Genomic DNA, 20,980 nt, shown 5'->3' on the forward strand with positions numbered 1-20,980 from the left:
GATGAAAACAAACTGGGACAAACTGGTTTGATTGTACCACTAATAAAGACAAAAATATATTGCTTTTTAAAAATATTCCTTTGGGATATAGAAAGAGATGGTGGAATGTCTCGTTGTTGCAATTAATGTTATTCTTTCTCATATGTAAGAACTAATCCAGCAACTTCCCATCTTTTTGGACTTACTACACTATTGTTACTTGATTTTACAATCCTACTCCCTGCTTTCTGGTTTATCTTGCTTAAATCAAGGTGATTAAAATTAACTTGCCTCTGAGTATTTGATAACATTTTATGATCTTTCTGGAGCTGACTAGAGCAAAAAAATGTGGCAAAACCCATGGCTGGGAATTAATGCTGTAATTTTTGTTTGCATTTCAAATACATCATCTGTTTGTAGTGAATTTCCAGAAAATGTTTCAGAAAATAAACCTGAGGAAATATTTTATTTTGTCCAGAGCTTAAGTCAAAATACGTTTTTTTCCCTTAGTCTTAACCGTATCCTCTTTTGATTTAAAAGTATTAATAAAAACATGTATAACAAGAAGAGTAGTCCCAGCTAAATCTATTTACACGTTATTGTTCCTAAAAAGTAAGTTATACTCTAGGCATAAGAAAAAATATTGTAAAACATTCTTTAAAATAATTAGGAAAGCATTTACACATTCTCTTGGTAGGATCTGCAATAGCTCACAAGTCCTTTCAGTTACAGAGGGAGAAGAGATGGAGGTACTTACCAGTTAGGAAGCCTGAAACTTTCGTTGCTTCATCAGTAGGCAGGATAAGCTTCCTGCTGCCCAGTGCTGGGGAGCTGCCGATATGACAGTGAATCTTGAAGCCTGGGAACGTGGAATTCCTCATGAGGGTGGGTCTAGGAAAGAGGTAACGGATTACCAGATTCTCCCACTACCTGTCATTTTACTTGTGACTATGATCAATTTAAGTCCCTAGAGGAGATCAACGATGAACTGAGGTGAATGGATCCGATTGGCTCAATGTAGTTGCATTTTGAAACCTAGAATGTGCAGCTGCATTTTAGCCTTCAGCCTTAATCACTGTCTTTTAAAGCACCGAGAGAAGACTCTGCCTTAGGAAGGAAGAAGCACTAGGGACTTACAAGCTTTAAAAATCAACTTGGTTGATAACACTTTGTATATAGTATCTGTTGGCATTTGGGGTCGGGGCTGGGGGAGGCTGGTAATCACACCCCACTGCTCTGCTCTCTGGACTGGGAATCAATTAAGAAATAGACGTAGGTATCAGGGATCAGGATGTTGGCTTCATTATGGCGGAGTTGGACTGGAGATGTGGCCTGGGCTTCTACTCCTGCCCCTCTGAACTAAACGGATGGGCCAGCTGCCCACAGAGCAGCCAGAAAGCTGCAGGTTTCCCTTGAGGAGTAGGGCTGCTTGGGGGAGCTTCCCCAGGGAGAGGAGAGGACCGAGAGGGGAGCAGGTGCAGCCTGTGGGCACTGTCAGTTCCCAGGACAGGTGAACGAAAGTGCAGAACACATGAGAGCAGCAGCCTTATGCCGTTAACCCCTACCCAGTAGAGTTGGGTGTCAGTGGGTGTCAGATCCTGCCTTCTCACTAACCAAGTGAACGATTTCTCCTCCCATGAGGGGGAGCCACTGAGCAGAGGAGAAAAAGGAGCAGTTTCTTCCCCAGCACCCCTGACACAGCCAACAAAGAAGTGTTTGTGACACGAAGTCAAAGCAGGAACAAGGGGAGGCAAAAATAATGATCCTCCCTATAGGATTTGTAAGCTCTCTAAGGACAGTTTATTTCTTTCAAAATTTGACCTTAAAACAGTGATGGAAAGTTTTTAATTAAAAACTCATAACTCCGGCCTTCCCTGGTGGCGCAGTGGTTGGGAGTCCGCCTGCCGACGCAGGGGACACGGGTTCGTGCCCCGGTGTGGGAAGATCCCACATGCCGTGGAGCGGCTGGGCCCGTGAGCCATGGCGGCTGAGCCTGCGCGTCCGGAGCCTGTGCTCCGCAACGGGAGAGGCCACAACAGTGAGAGGCCCGCGTACCGCAAAAAAAGGAAAACAACTCATAACTCCTTTTGGAAAAAAAAGAAGAATCTCTGCTTTATCGTTCTAGACAAATAAAATCATTTGGCCCCCAAACTGGAAGTTTAAAGCACATAAGGGGGAAGAAAAACATGAGACCCTAGAAAGACAGAATCCTGTTCTGAAGAAATAATCATGTTGATGGCTTATATTAGTTATGGCATATAAGAAGCATAAATACACCATTCAGCTCAGTCACTGAAAGCCTGAAGGCAGATCTTGCAAAAAGTATCATCCCCGTACGGGCTGGGTTATTAAGAATTAACTCGGGAAGGAGAAAGAGCAATAATACGTCGCTAATGCACTTTCTATCCATGAAAAATGCTTCCAAGTATTTTTGTTTCTATGGAAGTGCTGTGATTCATTTTTTAATTGATAACCTTTTTTCTCCAAAGAGCAATTGGACTACGATGAACTGTAGAAATCCTGTACCTGGTGGTATTTCTTCCTGCTGTCTCTCTGTAAACAGCATTTGGAATCACTTAAAAGTCATCCCACGTCACTGACTTTGAGTAGCTGCTTCTAGAACCTTTCAGTTGGGGGAATATCCAAGCTTTTAGAAGATGTCATGGGCTTACTAGTCTTGTGTCAGACCCATGAAGGTCTTAGATTTTCAGTTATACCATAAGGACCTTCTGGATGGGAAAAAAAAAAAAAAAGGGAAACATCTCTTGCATCCTAGATTAGATTTTTAAAAATTATTTATTGGTTTTAGTATCCCAATTCAGTTTTAAAAATATTTATATCATCTACTGTATCCCTAGCACTGGTTCCAGGATGCAGAATTCTCTGATAGCCTCTGCCCTAAAGCATTTAATGACCCTTTGGAATGAAGCAAATGACAGTTAAAGAGGAAGCACAGCTGACTTCTCTCCTGGAAGGAGGGAGAAGGGAGAAGTAAATAAAGACGAGTGGGAAGAAAGAAGTGATGGGGAAGGGCGTAGAATTTAGTTGGTCGTTTTTCACTTTTCCTTCTAACTCCAAAAAAAGTGATGGAATAGAATTCTCAGAAAGGCAGTGTCCACAAGTCCTTTTGTTTATCCCTTAGAAAGTGCGGATGACTCCCGTTACTCATGTATACTGAGCTAATTCTTAAGTACCTTTGAACTAAAGATTTTCTTACTAGACCAGAAATCCAGAATTCAATATTTGAGAAGTGAAATCATAGGAATAGTAAGACTGTCCTGCTACCTCATCACATTTGATATTGCCCCAAAGTAACCCTTAGTTACATTTCCTTTCGATGATTGTAACTTATATCACAAATACAACATGTTTGTTTCTTAGATAACAAACCAAGTTAGAGTATCAGGAGCTTGTCCAAGGATCATAAAGCACAGCTCCGTCTTTGACTCTCTAAATCAGGCTATATGCCCCCCGTGCATATAACTTATAGGGGACTGGATGGGGAGGAGAGAGCTGCCTCATGCTTTTCACGCTCATGTGAAAAGCTCTGCGTTCTGAAACTGTTATGATCCATATTAGTGCTGTTAACAATGGCAGTGCACAAGAGAAATGTCTTGAACTCATGTCATATAGATAAATACTATATATAATATGTTCTGGTTTTGGGTTTCTCCCATCAGGATGGAGGCAGCCTTGTAGGAGAAGTAAATGAAGATGGAGAGATGACTGGAGAAAAGATAGCATACGTGTACCCTGATGAGAGGACTGCCCTGTATGGAAAATTCATTGATGGAGAGATGATAGAAGGGAAACTGGCTACTCTTCTGTCCACTGAAGAAGGAAGGCCTCACTTTGAACTGATGCCTGGAAGTAAGTTGAATCTGCTTCAGACGGGTTGCTCTAATTCCAAAACGGGTTGTTGAGGTTTAAGAGAAGTTAATTTCTTTGTCTAGTCTGGTGTATTAGCTTGGCTGCATAACAGATACCTCAGCATCTCAGTGGTTTACAACAGCAAACACAGGTCTGCTAAGCAACTGTACTCGACTGGTCCAGGTGGGGCGTGGCCAGGCCAGGCTGGACCTGAGGCTTCTAGTCAGCTCTGAGTCTGTTCTATGTCTTAATTCTGGGCCCAATCTAAAGGGACAGTGGTGGCCTGGGTCAGTTTTCTCAGGTGGTCACAGGAAGCCAGAGCATGAGCAGACACCTATGATGCCTCTTAAAGCCTCAGCTTGGAACTGATACAAAGTCCCTTTCACCCACTTCTCATTGGTCAAAGCAAGTCACATGGCCAAGGCGGACATCAGTGAGACAGGGTAATATACACCATGCACTTTAGTGGCACATGCTAAAAACTCATCTGACAAGGGCATAGCTGTATAATTCTGACGCACAGAAGGAGTGAAGAAATGACAGCAGTAAGTTAATCAGTTTTAAATATTATATCTCAGGGAAAAAAACAGTTTAATGATTTAACTGATAAAGAATCAAATTAGGTAGATCTCCAAGTTGGGACAGATTGTAATGCTGATTCAGCCTGAGCTTTGACTGGGAAGGATAAATGCACATTGGCACCCGGGCCCTCTTCAAAGTCTAGCATCTTCTTGGAGGACATATTCCATACATGAATGATCCTACTGGAATCAATGTTAGAAAAAATCCTATTTCTTTTTAGAAGTACAGGATGGCACACCAAACTTTTTTTCTGAGTATAAAATTATTTCTTGTAGAAAATCTGGAAGATATACAAAGAAAAACATCAAGATTTTGTATTTGCAGTGGCACAATATTAAGAAAGCTAAATTGGTCTGATTCCTTGAAATATGCATATATGTATTTCCAATCCAAGTTAAGGTATAAGGAGAATAAAGTAGAAAAGATAATACAGGGATTTCCCTGGTGGTCTAGTGGTTAAGACTCCACACTGTCAATGCAGGGGGCCTGGTCAATCTCCGGTCCGGGAACTAGATCCCACATGCCGCAACTAGAGATCCCGAGCGCCGCAACTAAAGATCCTGAGTGCCTCAACTAAAGATCCTGCATGCCGCAACTAAGACCTGGTGCAGCCAAATATATAAACAAATATTTTTTTAAAAAAAGAAAAGATAATATATATAGGCATTGATAGGCCTAAATAATATTTAGCTGTTTGGATTGGAAGGAGATTCTCCAAAGGGTGGTAGTCCAAAAATAGGAAGCCTAGCACTTACATTTAGGTCCAACTTGGGTTGTTATAAATGTCTCTGGTTTTGTTTTTTTAAGTTAAAAATTGAGGCATTTTAAATGCAATATGGGATTCTGGATTGGATCCTGGAACAGAAAAAGGACATTCGTGGAAAAACTGGTGAAATCTGAATAAAGTCTGGAGTTCAGTCAATACTAACGCAGCTATGTTGGTTTCTTAATTTGGACAAATGTACCATGTAACACAAGAAATTAACATTAGGAGAAGCAGTGAGGGGCATTGGGAACTCTACTATGTTTGCAACTTTTCTGTAAATTTAAAATCATTCCAAAATGAAGGGTTTTTTAAGTGTAACAGTAATCTTTGAACTTCAAACTCTAATATCTGCACTTTTCACATCCATTCCAAAAGGAGACAGTGTTATAAGGTTTAGAAATGAGGAGACTCCAGCTAGGGGAGGATCCCACTTGGTGATGCAGATTTTAAAAGTGGCAGCATTTGGAAGTGGCAGCATTTTTAGTGGCAAGAGTCCTGGACTTAAGAGTCACCTCGTTTGAGTCTCAGTGCCAACATTTACTGTATTATGGTTTGGGGCAGGTTAGTTATCCTTTCAGAACCCGTTTTTTCATCATAAAATACAGATAGTGGCACCTACCATAAAGCCCCCATCAGGAAAGTTACTGTGGTTATTACACTCTTCTTAGTATAAGTACGAAACACATTTTGGGAAGTGAGAGGGGAATGATGATTTTTCTTAGAACTCCTGGTTGCAAATAACAAACACCCTCTTCAAACTAACTTAAGGCCAAAAAAAGGAGGGGGGGTGGATTTATTGGCAAGATTCTAGCAGGCACAGTTCTTTTAAGGATAGGTTGAACAATTTGGGTCTCAAAAGGGTCAGGAACCATAGTTGCTCTGGGTGACTGGGAGACACCGGGCGCGGTCTTTACTCTGTGTTCTGCTCCTTTTGTTTCTCTCTCCTTCCTCTTCCAGTTACAGTGATTGACTGACTGGCTGACAGATGAGGGCTTTCGGGTCATGTGGCCTCTGGTCCAGTGGTTGAGGGAGGGGAAGAGGGAAACAGAAATCGAGTATCTCACCTAAAATCCTCCTACAACCGCCTTCTCCTTTTCCTCTGTGCTTTTGGATCCACAAACTGCTTCTCCGTCTCCACTTACTTCTTGCTGAGTTTCTCCTTGTGCCTCTGCCTGGAATTTCTTTTCTCCTCATCTCTTTGCCTCTTTCCATAGGAATTCCATTCCCTGGCTAATGTCTTTTCCATCTTTTTTTTTTTCTTCTTAAACACAGTTATCAGCATCACCTGGATGTTTCTTAGAAATGCAGGCTGTCAGGCCCACTTTGGGACTATTAAATCAGAATTCCCATTTTTTTAAATTTGATTAAAAAATTTTTTTTTGTTGGAGGATAGTTGATTTACAACGTTGTGTTAGTTTCAGGTGAACAGCAAAGTGAATCAGTTATACATAAACATATATCTACTCTTTTTTAGATTCTTTTCCCATATAGGCCATTACAGAGGACTGAGTAGAGTTCCCTGTGCTGTACAGTAGGCCCTTATTAGTTTTTATTTTTTTGGCTGCGTAGCTTGTGGGATCTCAGTTCCCCGACCAGGGATTGAACCTGGGCCCTAGCAGTGAAAGTGAGGAGTCCCAACCACTGGACCGCCAGGGAAGTCCCTGCCTATTCCATCTTTACAGCTTGGCTCACCTCTTAGAAGTAACGTTTGTCAAGGGAATGGATGAATTCTAGTCACAGGTCATAGTACCAACGATAGGGGAAAGGAGGAAAAGGAAAGGGTGCCTTCTGTTTTCCTGGAGCACAGGCCTGTCTAAGGGAGTAGAGGGAGGGACGGTATGCGTTGAAGAAGATGCATCCTTGAGGGTAGGAAGAGATGCGACTCCCACTGGTATCTGCACAGCCCCTAACACAGTGCTTTACGTGTGGTTGGCACTTAGTACATTCGTGAGGAAAGTATTAGTCTAAGGAAGGGAGATGGGAATTCACAGGAGAATTTCTGCACAACAGAATGTGTATTCCACAGAAATGTTTGGTTTGAAAGTGGTTTTTTCTTCTTTTTTGAACTAACTTCCTTTAATGGGCTGTGTGCTGGTCCGGGTGCATTCCTCAGCCTTTCCCTGCCCTGCTTTACTGCATGGGGCTTCTGCCCCTTGCAGGCTGCATTCCCCAGGCTCTTGTGCCTGGGGCTTCTGTCTGGCTTTGGCCACAGGCTGGGGACACGGAGAGGGACAGGAGCAGGGAGAAGCCCTCTCTGTGTCCAGCAGAGTCCCCAGCAGTGGCCTGTCTCCTGATTCCATCTCCCAGCAGGACGGTCCCCCACGGGTCCAGCTTCCCTGGACTCCCCCAGCTCTAGAGCTCCAGGAATGCCTCTGCCTCTGTCCCTGTGGCTCAGGGTTTTGGCCTCCTGCTCTTGCCAGTTTCTGGGCTCTTCACTGCCCTGTTTGGCTTCCCAGCTCTTCCAGCCTCTGTGTAACCAATTCCCTGTATTAAATTCTCTCTCTCTGAAATACTCAAATGGTCTGTTTCCTGGTTAGACACCGAGTGATCTGGATTGTTTTCTGACTTTTACTTTGAGACATTAATTTGGGTTTTATTTATTTATTTATTGTAGTTTTGGCTGCGTTGGGTCTTCGTTGCTGTGCATGGGCTTTCTCTAGTTGCAGTGAGCGGGGGCCACTCTTTGTTGCGCTGCGCGGGCTTCTCATTGCAGTGGCTTCTCTGTTGCGGAGAACGGGCTCCAGGAGCGTGGACTTCAGTAGTTGTTGCATGCAGGCTCAGTAGTTGTGGCTCGTGGGCCCTAGAGCGCAGGCTCAGTAGTTGTGGCGCACGGACTTAGTTGCTCCGCATCATGTGGGATCTTCCCGGACCAGGGCTCGAACCCCTGTCCCCTGCATTGGCAGGCGGATTCTTAACCACTGTGCCACCAGGGAAGCCCATTAATTTGGGTTTTGATTGTATAAAAAAAGGAAACAGAAAGAGGACCTGGTAGCCATTGGTGACCACTTAGGAATTGCTTAGTGGAATAATTTGTGATGCCTTAGTACCTAAAATAATTGACTTTGCTGGAGTAAGCCCTCCAGTTCCAAAACTTGTTTCTTTACTTATTAGCCTTTGGAACACCGTATGTCTTCCTTGTGCTCTGGGAGGATGCTCTGAAGCTAATTCTTTGCAGAGAATGAACATTAATTCTAGGACGGTTGTGTACCTTCGTTTCTGGAATAAATTACTAATTGGCTTCTGAACCACTTTAATAGAAATAAGATGACTTTGTTAATGCTTTATCAAAAGCAGTCTGTTCTCCTTAATTCTGCTGAGGCTGAATTTATTTTTAGTGAAGGAAACAATTGCCAAGGGTGGGTGGTTGGAGTCTATAGACCGTGTCTAGTATCAAGAAAACCACAAGAAAAATTTAAAACTATTATCCAATCTGATCTGACCAGAGAGATCTCCAATTTTCATGACAAAGCTTTTTCTTGATTAAAAATTGTAATTACACAAGCAGCTTTTAAACCATATGAATAAAGAAAATTCAAAAGCAAAAATGGGATTTTAAAAGATACTTCTGATGGCTGTTTATTAAGACCTGAGAACGAAGCTCCAGAACAAACCTAAAAACTATCCATTTATGTCTTGCACAGCAATCTGTAATGACTGGTGTAAACCTGCCTATAGGAAGCATGTTACCTAGCCAGTCAGCTACTATCTCATTCTATCACATATTTTTTTTTACACAATATTCCCTTGGCATTGAACTTTTTTTAATTTAATTTAATTTTATTTTTTAATTTTTGTCTGCTTTGGGTCTTCGTTGCTGTGCGTGAGCTTTCTCTAGTTGCGGCGAGCGGGGGCTACTCTTCGTTGCAGTGCTCAGGCTTCTCATTGCAGTGGCTTCTCTTGTTGCAGAGCATGGGCTCTAGGCACACGGGCTTCACTAGTTGCAGCACGCAGTCTCAGCAGTTGTGGTGCATGGGCTTCGTTGCTTCATGCCATGTGGAATCTTCCCGGACCAGGGATCAAACCCATGTCCCCTGCATTGGCAGGCGGGTTCTTAACCACTGCGCCACCAAGGAAGTCCCTCTATCACATATTTTAATTAGAACTAATATTACCACATGTTACCGTTCCCATCTACTAAGCATCCAATCGCTGTATTCAGTAATAACCTAAAAATATCTTTTAGCGACTCAATTCGACATCACAAAGTTCAACAAACAAAACAGCAGATTTTAATCCCCTCGTATGAAAATATTTGACGTTATGGCAATATTTGTTATACTTATGATTCTCCAATCATAAGTGATCTTAGAGGTGTAACATCAGTTGTACCAAATGGTGTGGGTGATGCTTACATGTAGAGCACCCAGGTAATTCCAGATATTTGTAGAATGAAAGAGAGAAAGTAAATTATGCTGTATAACATGGTATCCATCTTCATTATTCTATTCTTGAATAAAGTGAAAGCATTTCAGGAGTAATATTAAAAAAGTATTTCTTTAGATTAACCTTTTCCTGATTATCTGTATGTATTTTTTCCACTTAGATATTCAGGAAAAGAAATAAAACCCATATGTGTATCTTTTACTGCGTAACAAAATGAGGAGTTGGGATTTATCTATTCACAATCGTAAATTCTCTTAAATATAATGGATGTTATTTTAATCACCAAGAGATTCATGTGAATATGATGGAGAATGAAACTAAGAAATTTATTATGTTTGCACATTTACTCAGCATAAGTAAACTTTTCTTTTCCCCTAACCCGCGCCACTAAACTTTCTTATCATAAAAACCTATTATGATTTTAGAAAACTATCCATTTATATTGAAGAATTTCATTCTAGTTGGCCTGACTTGAAAAACACTTTTCATTATTTAACTCTTTCTGGTCCTGTGGATAGAGAGAACGCTCTTCCCTAACTCTGGGCCTTGTACTGAGATTTTTGTTTGCTTTTTAGGTTCGGTGTACCACTTTGATAAGTCAACTTCATCTTGCATTTCTACCAATGCCCTTCTTCCAGATCCGTATGAATCAGAGAGGTAATTTTTTCCATGTGGTTTAAACAGCACCATTTATGTGAGATTAAATAACCCTTGTGGTAGGAATTATTGGCCCTCTGCTAAGGCCGAGTTCTTGAGCAGAAAAAAATAGTCATATATTCCGAGGAAGAGTGTTTTTATTGTCATATAGAATCTGTCCCTGTAAGGAAGTTTTTCCACCCATAAAGCACAGAACAGCTTGTGTGTCAGTCCCAGAATGAAGCTTCTACAAAGACAGCAGTTGGGCCAGGCAGCCAGCTATGCCCTGCTCAAGTGTCCCCTTTCTTGGGGCTCTGGTGCCACAGTTTGTGCCTTAGCCCCTGCTGGCCCCTAGGGAGCATTTCACACTCTTGAAAGCTCTAGCCGAGGCAGGGACCAAATGCCTCCTTTTCTACTTAGCCCAGCTGAGGGGGTCTGGAATGTGAGATAATTTCTTTATTCACTAAGGGAAGACAGGAGTGAAACAAAGAAAATACAAGAAGCATAAAAACATTCCAGCTTATAAATTACAAGTTTCTGATTCTCTAAGATCCCTCCCAGAGTGTCAAGCCCTGTTCCATTTCATACCCTAGCTAAACTCTAAGCTCCTGGTATGGTTTTCTCTGGTCCCCTGCCTGGGGTTCTTATTCCCCAGCGACTGGCCTGTTTGTGGGTAAGAGTGCCATCTGCAGTTGGCTTTCTCTTGGCCTCACTCTGTAAGCGTGGCTTCTATTCAGTTTCTGTCCCGTCCCCATCGGAGAAAAGGCCTCTTCCCTGGTTTAACTGACAGGGCTGACACCACAATGTCACAATGAATGAATGGCCTCTTTCTTGACACGAGGCTCTGGACTGTTGGCAGGGAGAAAGGTTTGGTCTCTTGTTAGCCCCCAAAACACAACAGTACCATAACCGTATGCATCAGTCATTTTTTGTTACTGTCATTGTGATGATGCCACATAACAATACCCTCAGACTATCAGTGATTTATGAAAGCAAACATTTTCTTTTACGCTCATGCTTCTGTAGATTGGCTGACGTTCAGCCACTTTTGACTGGGCTCAACTCGGCTCAGCTGGACTAGGCTACACTCCAGGTTTCAAGTTGGGTTCCAGTCTGTCTCACATGCCTTCATTCCAAGACTCAGGCTAAGGGAGCAACAGCCCCCCGGGGCATCTTCTTCTTGTGGAGATGAATGGAAACTCAAGGAAGCTGGCAGAAACTTGCCATGCTTCTTAATATCCAAGACCTAGCTTTGTAGTCACTTCTGCCTAGTTGCAAAGCAGATCATATGGCCAAGACCAAAGTCAGTCAGGCAGGGATGTATCCTCAGCCCAAGCTGAAGGGCAGTCATGCGGCCAAGCAGCAGGACGTATAATTCTGTCCCAGGGAGAGAGTCAAGAGGTAAAAGCAATAATTCAGCCTTCCAGCCCATCAAATAAGCAGAAGATCTACATAACAAAAATCCCAGATGACCAGTTCCACCAGAGTCATTACATCACAGGGGCCAGAAGAACTGAAATCCTGTGGACGGGGCATGTACTTACTTACTAAATCCAGTTCCGTAATCATGAGTGCTGTTTTCTTATAAACCAGTGGTGGGCAAACTTGCCCTATAAAGGGCCATGTGGTCAGTATTTTAGGCTTTGTGGGTCTCTACTGCAACTACTTAAGTCTACCTTTGTAATGCTAAAGCAGTCATAGATAATATTGAACAGATAGGTGTGGCTGTGTCCCAATAAAACTTTATTTACAAAAATGGACACAGCCAGATTTGGTCCTTGAGCTGATCTGCTATAAACTCCTTTGTTGGGAAGTGCTTATTGGATATATTTTATTATGTAAAAGATTCATCTTGGGGCTCCATTAAAACAGTCTTTCCCTCCTATTTGGCACTGAGAAACTTAGGTATAGCTTTAATTAGCTTTGGGAAATGTTTGCCTTGTCTAGGAAGACAGTGGAAATTGTCATTAATTAAAACAGACAAATTTTTAAAAACCTTCTATCAAGCACTGAGTTACCTTGTGAATATATACTAATAATCCCTTTATTAGAGAGCAGTGAGAGAAATAAGTAACAGTTCTCCAGTTTCTAATGCCAAAATATGTGGTTTCACTGTTTCTTACTTCCTCATTGGATTATTATGAACTGACATTTTGTATCCCGTAGCTATAAGACTATTTTGGTGGTTGATGTAAGGGATGACATATCAAACTAAAAAAAATCATTATTTGCCCCTTTTTTCTGTTTAGGGTTTATGTTGCGGAATCTCTCATTTCCAGTGCTGGAGAAGGACTGTTTTCAAAGGTAGCAGTGGGACCCAATACTGTTATGTCTTTTTATAATGGAGTCCGAATTACACACCAAGAGGTGAGCGGGGTAGAAGTGGAAAATCAGCGTGATTGGTTAAAGGGTTTTGTTTCAAGCACCCTTATTAATTTTCTCATTAGTCCTTTTACTTTAATATTCACTAGGAATATAAAGGAGCAAAAAGCTAGGGTTTTTTGTAAAATGCTTGGATATTGTCTTATAGCCAGCCTCAGACTGCTTTAGCAAAGACACCATAGATTATGTAGCTTATGAACAACAGAAATTGATTTCTCACAGTTCTGGAGGCTGGGAAGTCCAAGATCAAGGTGCCAACAGATTCAGTGTCTGGTGAGAGCCTGCTTCCTGGTTCATAGATGTCCCTCTTTTTGCTGTAACTTCATATGGCTGGAGGGATGAGGGAGCTCTCTGGGGCCTCTTTTATAAGACACTAATCCCATTCATGAGGGCTCTGCCTGCTGTCATGACCTAAACACCTCCCAAAGACCCCACCTCCGGATACCCTGACATTGGGGATGAGATTTCAACATATGCTTGGAGGGGGGACATCAACATTCAGTCTATAGCAGATATTTTCCTCTTATTTTTTTTTTAATTGTTGTGAAATCAAGTCTATTCATCTTTTTTTTTTAATTTATTTTTATTTATTTATTTGGCCACACTGCACAGCATGTGGGATCTTAGTTCCCCGACCAGGGATTGAATCCGCACCCCCTGCAGTGGAAATGCAGAGTCTTAACCACTGGACCGCCGGGACGTCCCAATTTTCCTCTTTATTTTGAGCCTTAGTATGATTTTTTTTTTTTTTTTTTTTTTTTTACATTCCACAGCTATTTTATAGAGAGTGGGCTGGTACCATCAGGGAGACAGTAATTGCTTTGTATTTGACTGCACCCAGTATCTGAAAAATTGAGATCCAACCGGACTCTGTCAATAATTAATTTACGACCTCGGGTGCGGTGCTTTACAGGAAGGGCCCCTACTTCTGTCTGTGCAAAAGCCATACAGTAGCCTCCATCTTACCTGGAAGGGTTCTATTTCCAAAAAAAATTAAAAGTTGAAGAGTTGAATCACCTCTTGCCTTTAAGACACCATCTTTGATACACTTCTCAGATTTCATATGTTTTTTTGTTTTTGTTTCTTTACTTCACAACTAGCTTTCTTAAGTGTCTGCTTAAGGGTGAAAGCTTGATGCTTTGAGCACAGCTAGGGCTCTGTCCATCCTGGTCTCACTTGTGTGAAGTTGGGTGGGACTTAAGCCGGTCACTCACATCCCACCTTCACGTCTTCATTTTTCGTTTGTTCCTATGGAATGATAAAAAGCAAAAGGCCGAGAAATAATCAAGTCACGGTACATTCAAAGCAGCCGCCCAGACAAAGATGTCAGTGCAGAAACCGAGCTGTGATCTGCCTCGCAGTGTCCCTTTGTGATGGTCAATCCAGAAAGTCCAAGGAATTCAGCCTGTGGACGGTGGCACGGGATACTGACACATAATTTATTCAAACGTTTTACATCTAAGGAAACTGAAGCCAAGAGGGGTTAAGCAATTTGCCTAAGGTCACAAATATAGTAACTGGCAGAATTCAGGCAAGGTTTCTAACAGCAGAATCTGGCTCTGTGCTGAAACTCACTATATAAATGAATGAGGGTGCCTCCTTGCCTTCATGAAGTTTCGATGAGAAAAATACACAACTAGTGGCAACATAAGGAAGATGGTCCTGAGTGTCATATATCAAATCACATAACAGGTCTGGAATATTAAGATCCATGAAGATTTTTTCACTTTCATCACTGCTGTATCCCCTGCACCTAGAACAGTGCCTAGCATATGGTAGGTGCTCAGTCAGTATCTGTTGAATGAATATCAGATACAAATAAAAGCATAATTGTAGCTTACAGACAGGAGAGATGGTATACCTCTGAGTGTCAACAGTTTTTGAATGAAAGTGGGATCCTGTTAGTTCCGAAACGCTGTCCTTGCTGGCATGCACAGATGCTGGGGCCTGTTGGTCAGGACTGGTTGGGGGAAGGGATGCCTGCTGCTTGCACAGCGGATAGTGAGTCCTGCTGTGGGTGAGAAAGCACACTGCTTGTCCGTGACTCTGCTGGTCACACCGATTGCCCATCTGCAGCAAAGGTGTAGGACTTTTCTGGGGCTCAGTTTTGCATTCCTTAGGTTTCCGGTTCTGTTTGATGTTCTTACTTTCATTTTTCTTTGGCTTCATCCTTCTCTCTGTAGAGGTTCAAGGGATTTGAGGGCTGATTAAAGAAAAAGACCACAAGAGGCAGCAGCACACAACAAGCTTTATAGATATGGGGTGGTGATTGGGCAGGGCTGCATGGGAGGGGGTGTCCTCCCAGCATGAGGCCGTTCAGAGGTTTATGGCACAGGGGCCAAGGTCCAGAGGGGAGCAGGGCAACGGAACTCCTGGGAAAAAGAAGGACCGGAGAGGGGCTTGACATGTCTAGGTGATGTGTAGCCTGGGAGGGGTCTCTGGGCCAAAGAACTCCAAAGGACAGCTACAGTCTGGCGTCTTTATGGTCCTGGGTTTATCTATCTGCTCCTAGCAGATGTGGGGTGAGGTTTTGTGGATGAAGCAAACTCTGAATGGCTAAAACTCTGCTCTGTTTGGGCTATTTAAAATAACAGTGGGGTATGTAAAAATTTAAGGTTGGTGGTGATGGGCTTTTAAGGTAACAGGTCTCAGCCCGTAGTGAAGAAATAAACAACCTAGGGGCCCATACACAGACGCCATCTTTGACTCGTTGACATAACATTCACCTGCTTTTAATTCAAGACATCTGGTGATAAATGTAAGGCCCGACACTATGAAACTCTTAGAGGAAAACAGGCAGAACACCTTATGACATCAATCACAGCAAGATCCTTTTTGACCCACCTCCTAGAGGAATGGAAATAAAAACAAAAATAAACAAATGGGACCTAATGAAACTTAAAAGCTTTTGCACAGCAAAGGAAACCATAAACAAGACGAAAAAACAACCCTCAGAATGGGAGATAATATTTGCAAATGAAGCAACTGACAAAGGATTAATCTCCAAAGTTTACAAGCAGCTCATGCAACTCAATATCAAAACAACAAACAACCTGGGACTTACCTGGTGGCACAGTGGTTAAGAATCTGCCTGCCAATGCAGGGGATATGGATTTGAGTCCTGGTCCGGGAGGGTCCCACATGCCGCAGAGCAACTAAGCCCATGCGCCACAGCTACTGAAGCCTCCGGGCCTAGAGCCCGAGAAGCCACTGCAATGAAAAGCCCGCCCATCGCAATGAGGAGTAGCCCCCACTCACGCCGCAACTAGAGAAAGCCCGTGCGCAGCAACGAAGACCCAACACAGCCAAAAATAAATAAATGAATAAATTTATTAAAAACAAAACAAAAAACCCAATCCAAAAATGGGCAGAAGACCTAAATAGACATTTCTCCAAAGAAGATATACAGATCACCAACAAACATATGAAAGGATGAAACATCACTAATCATTAGAGAAATGCAAACCAAAAGTACAATGAGGTATCACTTCACACGGGTCAGAATGGCCATCATCAAAAAATCTGCAAACAATAAATGCTAGAGAGGGTGTGGAGAAAAGGGAACCAACCCTCTTGCACTCTTGGTGCGAATGTAAATTGATACAGCCACTGTGGAGAATAGTATAGAGGTTCCTTAAAAAACTAAAAATAGAACTACCATATGACCCAGCAATCCCAGTACTGGGCCACTATATACCACTGTATACCCTGAGAAAACCATAATTCAAAAAGAGACATGTATCACAACATTCATTGCAGCTCTATTTACAATAGCCAGGACATGGAGGCAACCTAAGTGTCCATTGACAGATGAATGGATAAAGAAGATGTGGCACATATATACAATGGGATATAACTCAGCCATGAAAGGAAACGAAATTGAGTTATTTGTAGTGAGGTGGATGGACCTAGAGTCTGTCATACAGAGTGAAGTAAGTCGGAAAGGGAAAAACAAATACCATATGCTAACACATACATATGGAATCCAAAAAAAAAAAAAAAAGTTCTGAACAACCTAGGGGCAGGACAGGAGTAAAGATGCAGACGTAGAGAATGGACTTGAGGACACGGGGAGGGGGAAGGGTAAGCTGGGACGAAGTGAGAGAGTAGCATGGACATATATACACTACCAAATGTAAAACAGACAGCTAGCGGGAAGCAGCAGCATAGCACAGGGAGATCAGCTCGGTGCTTTGGGACCACCTAGAGGGGTGGGATGGGGAAGGTGGGAGGGAGATGCAAGAGGGAGGAGATATGGGGATATATGCATATGTATAGCTGATTCACTTTGTTATAAAGCAGAAACTAACACACCATTGTAAAGCAATTATACTCCAATAAAGATGTTAAAAAAAGTAGACATCTGGTTACTTTTTTGTGTCTTTGTAAAGGGACTTTAAATCCTTTTTTTCATATAAGATAGGGTAAAATCAATAAATGCTAAGTTGAGCTGCCCGGCGCTGCCCACATACGCCTTTTGCACCATCAGTGTGCAGGGTTTGCACCATCGAGGTGCAAGGGATGCCTTAGGCTCTTTCCATGTATATGGCACTCAAACCGTGAAGTTTAAGGATAAATGAGTTAATATCTCCGGTGTCCTTTGAGCTCCTGGGAGGAAGGGCCTTTCTAATGTTTGCTTTCTTGTTTTCTGCAGGTTGATAGCAGGGACTGGACTCTTAATGGGAACACCCTCTCCCTCGATGAAGAAACAGTCATTGATGTGCCTGAGCCCTACAACCGTGTATCCAAGTACTGTGCCTCCTTAGGACACAAGGCAAATCACTCCTTCACTCCGAACTGCATCTATGACATGTGAGTAGGATACCAAGCGGCCAGTGGCTGGGGCCCCGAGAATGAGGAGGGTACCTCAAAGGTGTCATCCTGCCTCGAGGAAGGTGGCTTCCTCAGAATATTCGAGGGTCCTCTGGCCAGGGGCCTCATGGTTATAACTTGAAACTCAGAAATGGAAAAATGCTTCGAAGAGTAGTAATGCTGTGGAAATGCTGTACTTAGTGGTTGCTGTTTTAGTGTGGCTTTTTTGTCCTTTAGTTGTCTCATTCTGGAAAATTAAGGGTAGTGTCCTTTGAAGTAATAGTACAAATTGAAATGACTCTGCACAGTGGAGATTAGGGAATCCTTTTATTATGTGCAAGGAAGGAGAACCCAAAGATCCTGAGCCTAGGGTGTGAGCTCTCAGTATTGGGAAAAAAACGTGTAAAATCAGAGTCCCTATCATTTAACAATCAAGAGGAATGAAATACTGAACACATGCTACAACATGGAGGAGTTGAAGACATGCTAAATGCAAGAAGCCAGTCATGGGGACTTCCCTGGTGGTCCAGTGGTTAAGACTCCACGCTCCCAATGCAGGGGGCCTGGGTTCGATCCCTGGTGGGGGAACTAGATCCCGCATGCATGCTGCTACTAAGAGCCTGCATGCCACAACTAAAGATCCCGCATGCCGCAACTAAAGATCCCACGTGCCGCAACTAAAGATCCCACATGCCGCAACTAAAGATCCCACAGGCTGCCACGAAGATCCCACGTGCTCGCAATGAAGACCCAGTGTAGCCAGAATAAATAAATAAATATTAAAAAAGAAGCCAGTCACAAGAGCATGTAGTGTATGATTTCCATGTATATGAACAGTCCACTATAGCCGCAGAGACAGAATGCAGATCAGTGGTTGCCTAGAGCTGGGGGCGGGGGTGGGCGGAGTAGAAGTTGATGGCTAATGAGCGTGGAGGTTCCTTTTGAGGCTGATGAAAGCTTCCAAAATTAGTGGTGATGGTTGCACAACTGAAAACCACTGAATTGTACACTTTAAATGGATGAATTTTATGAGACATGAATTATATCTCAACAAAATCATTATTTTAAAAAATCAAATAATCCTACTTCCCCTTCCAATGGTGCATTGAACCTCTTGGAAACCTCCATTGATGAGAACCTTACCATTATCCACAAAGGCGGCTGTCTGGACAAACAAATACATATCATGGAATTAGCTGTTGGGCTCTGATGATTAGAAAGTTCCTTCTGTTGAGCCCTTATGGGTTTCCCTGTACTATCCAGCCCTTGGCCCTAATTACCTCCCTTTTTTTCTTGTGTACAGTGTCAGTCTCTCTTCCACATAGTAGTCCTGCAAATATCTTAGTAGTTTTCATGTGCCCTCCGAACCCTCTCTTCCAAAAGGCAAGCATCTCCGACTATGCCTTAAAGGATACAGCTGAGATTCCATGTTGTTGCTGCCCTTAACTCAGCCTGAGGACAGGCTAGGAGTCTAGGAGTTAGGCAGCTGTGTGCAACCTTTTCTGCTCAGCTGTAGTTTGCTGTCACTTAGTCCTCTAGCTCGTTAACAGAAGCAGGATCTGATCATGTGCATTTAATCTGTAGGAAAATTGCCAGGATTTGAATATCCCTTCTTGCATCCCTGAGATGGCTTTAAAATTGTTCTGGCACTGACTTGCTCTCCTTGTCAGCCAGTACCAAGTACTGAAGCTACAACTTCTGTTTAAAGGGCGGGTAGAAATGGCAAAGGACATGTGTCATGTGAAATGAAACTGACACTGTTATTAACTCCAAGGCTTTCACGGCCAGTGTGAATTAGGCCAAAGCATCTTTGCAGGCTGCACACAGCTGAACAACAACCCTTTAAAGCAGTGGTAACTAAGGATAACAAATGCTACTTAGGCTGCCCCTTAAAACAAATGAGTCCTGTGATTTCATGGCAAGAACATGATTTTTCTCATCAAAAAGAAGAGAGCACAGGAGACAAGAGAAAGAACCATTTGTGCAAAATCAAGTCCCTCCTCAGAGGTTTTTTTTTTTTTCCAAGCCCAATGTGAACGATTAGTTATTTGGGGTCATGGGGAGACTAGCTGAATAATAATCAAATGTAACATTCAGATACCAATCCATGGCATTCATTTGTTTCTAAAATCATTGGTACTGTTATGCACACTGTAACTTAAACAGAACAGCAGTTCTATAAGCTGTTTGAACTGCACTCTGGTACAGCGTGCCACATGGACAGATAGGCAGGAACTACTTTTCTCGCTGTAAATATAGGTTACTTGTCGACAAGGGACCGAAGAGGGTGGCCCAGAGGTTTGGTCTGAGTGCTAATCGTGCAGCCAGTGTTTCCTGAGCACTTCCTCTAGGTCGGTGCTGTGCTAAAGCCTTCTGTGCACATTGTCAGTCAATCCTCCCAGTAACTTCGTGGGGCTCCTGGTATTACTGCTGGTCCCAGATCAGTGACAAGAAACGCAGGGCTCGGGCTTCCCTGGTGGCGCAGTGGTTGAGAGTCCGCCTGCCGATGCAGGGGACGCGGGTTCGTGCCCTGGTCTGGGAAGATCCCACGTGCCGCGGAGCGGCTGGGCCCGTGAGCCATGGCCGCTGGGCCTGCGCGTCCGGAGCCTGTGCTCCGCAACGGGAGAGGCCACGGCAGTGAGAGGCCCGCGTACTGCAAAAAAAAAAAAAAAAAAAAAAAGAAACGAAACGCAGGGCTCTTGTCAAAGTGGAGAAGTGCTCTTAACCATTGTGCCTTAGGGCTGCTTTGAAGAATCAGCACCTGAGATTGAGTTCTGTCTTTTCAGTGTGTCCATTTTCTACTCCCTGAGAATACCGATAATGAGCAAGAAAATTAAAGTACAAGAGGACGCTAAAAGAAATCTTAGGCTTCTTGTGTGATTTTTTTCCAGTGTACCAGAAGGTTACCTAGAGCTCCATTTCAGGAGTATTTTTTTTATTGAAGTATCACTGATTTACAATACTGTGTTAGTTTCAGGTATACAGCAAAGTGATTTGGATATACATATATTCATTTTCAGATGCTTTTCCATTATAGGTTATTACAAGATATTGAATATAGTTCCCTGTGCTATACAGTAGGTCCTTGTTGTTTATCTATTTCATATATAGTAGTGTGTATCTGTTAATCCCATACTCCTAATTTATCCCTCCCCCTCTCCCCACCTTTCCCCTTTGGTAACCATAAGTTTGTTTTCTATGTCTGCGAGTCTGTTTCTGTTTTGTAAATAAATTCATTTGTATCTTTTTTTTTTAAGATTCCACATGTAAGTGATATCATATATTTTTCTTTGTCTGACTGACTTCTCTTAGTATGACAATCTCTAGGTCCATCCATGTTGCTGCAAATGGCATTATTTCATTCTTTTTTATGGCCGAGTAATATTCCATTGTAAGGAGTAAATATTTTTTTTAATGAAATATTTTAATTTAGAGACAAAGAGTTGTGATTTTAATAAGGAATTCCCAAATCCCTGATCCAGGGATGTCCTCTGTGCTGGAGCACAGTCTGAGACTTCTGTGCACGTGCGTGCTCTCATATACCCACGTGCCTGCTTACACATGTCACAA

General features: G+C 42.7%; 1 protein-coding gene across 5 annotated transcripts in view; it reads left to right on the plus strand.

Annotated features, from left to right (window-relative positions):
• The window catches only part of SETD7 (SET domain containing 7, histone lysine methyltransferase), a 109,499-nt gene that overhangs the window by 21,023 nt on the left and 67,496 nt on the right, over nt 1–20,980 (plus strand). For all 5 annotated transcript variants that reach the window (XR_012332164.1, XM_073805556.1, XM_073805553.1 and 2 more), the window contains exons 5-8: nt 3,660–3,849; nt 10,156–10,237; nt 12,466–12,583; nt 17,253–17,410. Coding sequence is in view for 4 of the 5 variants with exons in the window: in XM_073805556.1 (XP_073661657.1) it covers nt 3,660–3,849; nt 10,156–10,237; nt 12,466–12,583; nt 17,253–17,410 (548 nt within the window). In the remaining variant the exon portion in view is untranslated. The remainder of the gene's footprint in view (nt 1–3,659; nt 3,850–10,155; nt 10,238–12,465; nt 12,584–17,252; nt 17,411–20,980) is intronic.

Source organism: Tursiops truncatus, chromosome 5 (assembly GCF_011762595.2).
Source record: "Tursiops truncatus isolate mTurTru1 chromosome 5, mTurTru1.mat.Y, whole genome shotgun sequence".
NCBI lineage: Eukaryota > Metazoa > Chordata > Mammalia > Artiodactyla > Delphinidae > Tursiops > Tursiops truncatus.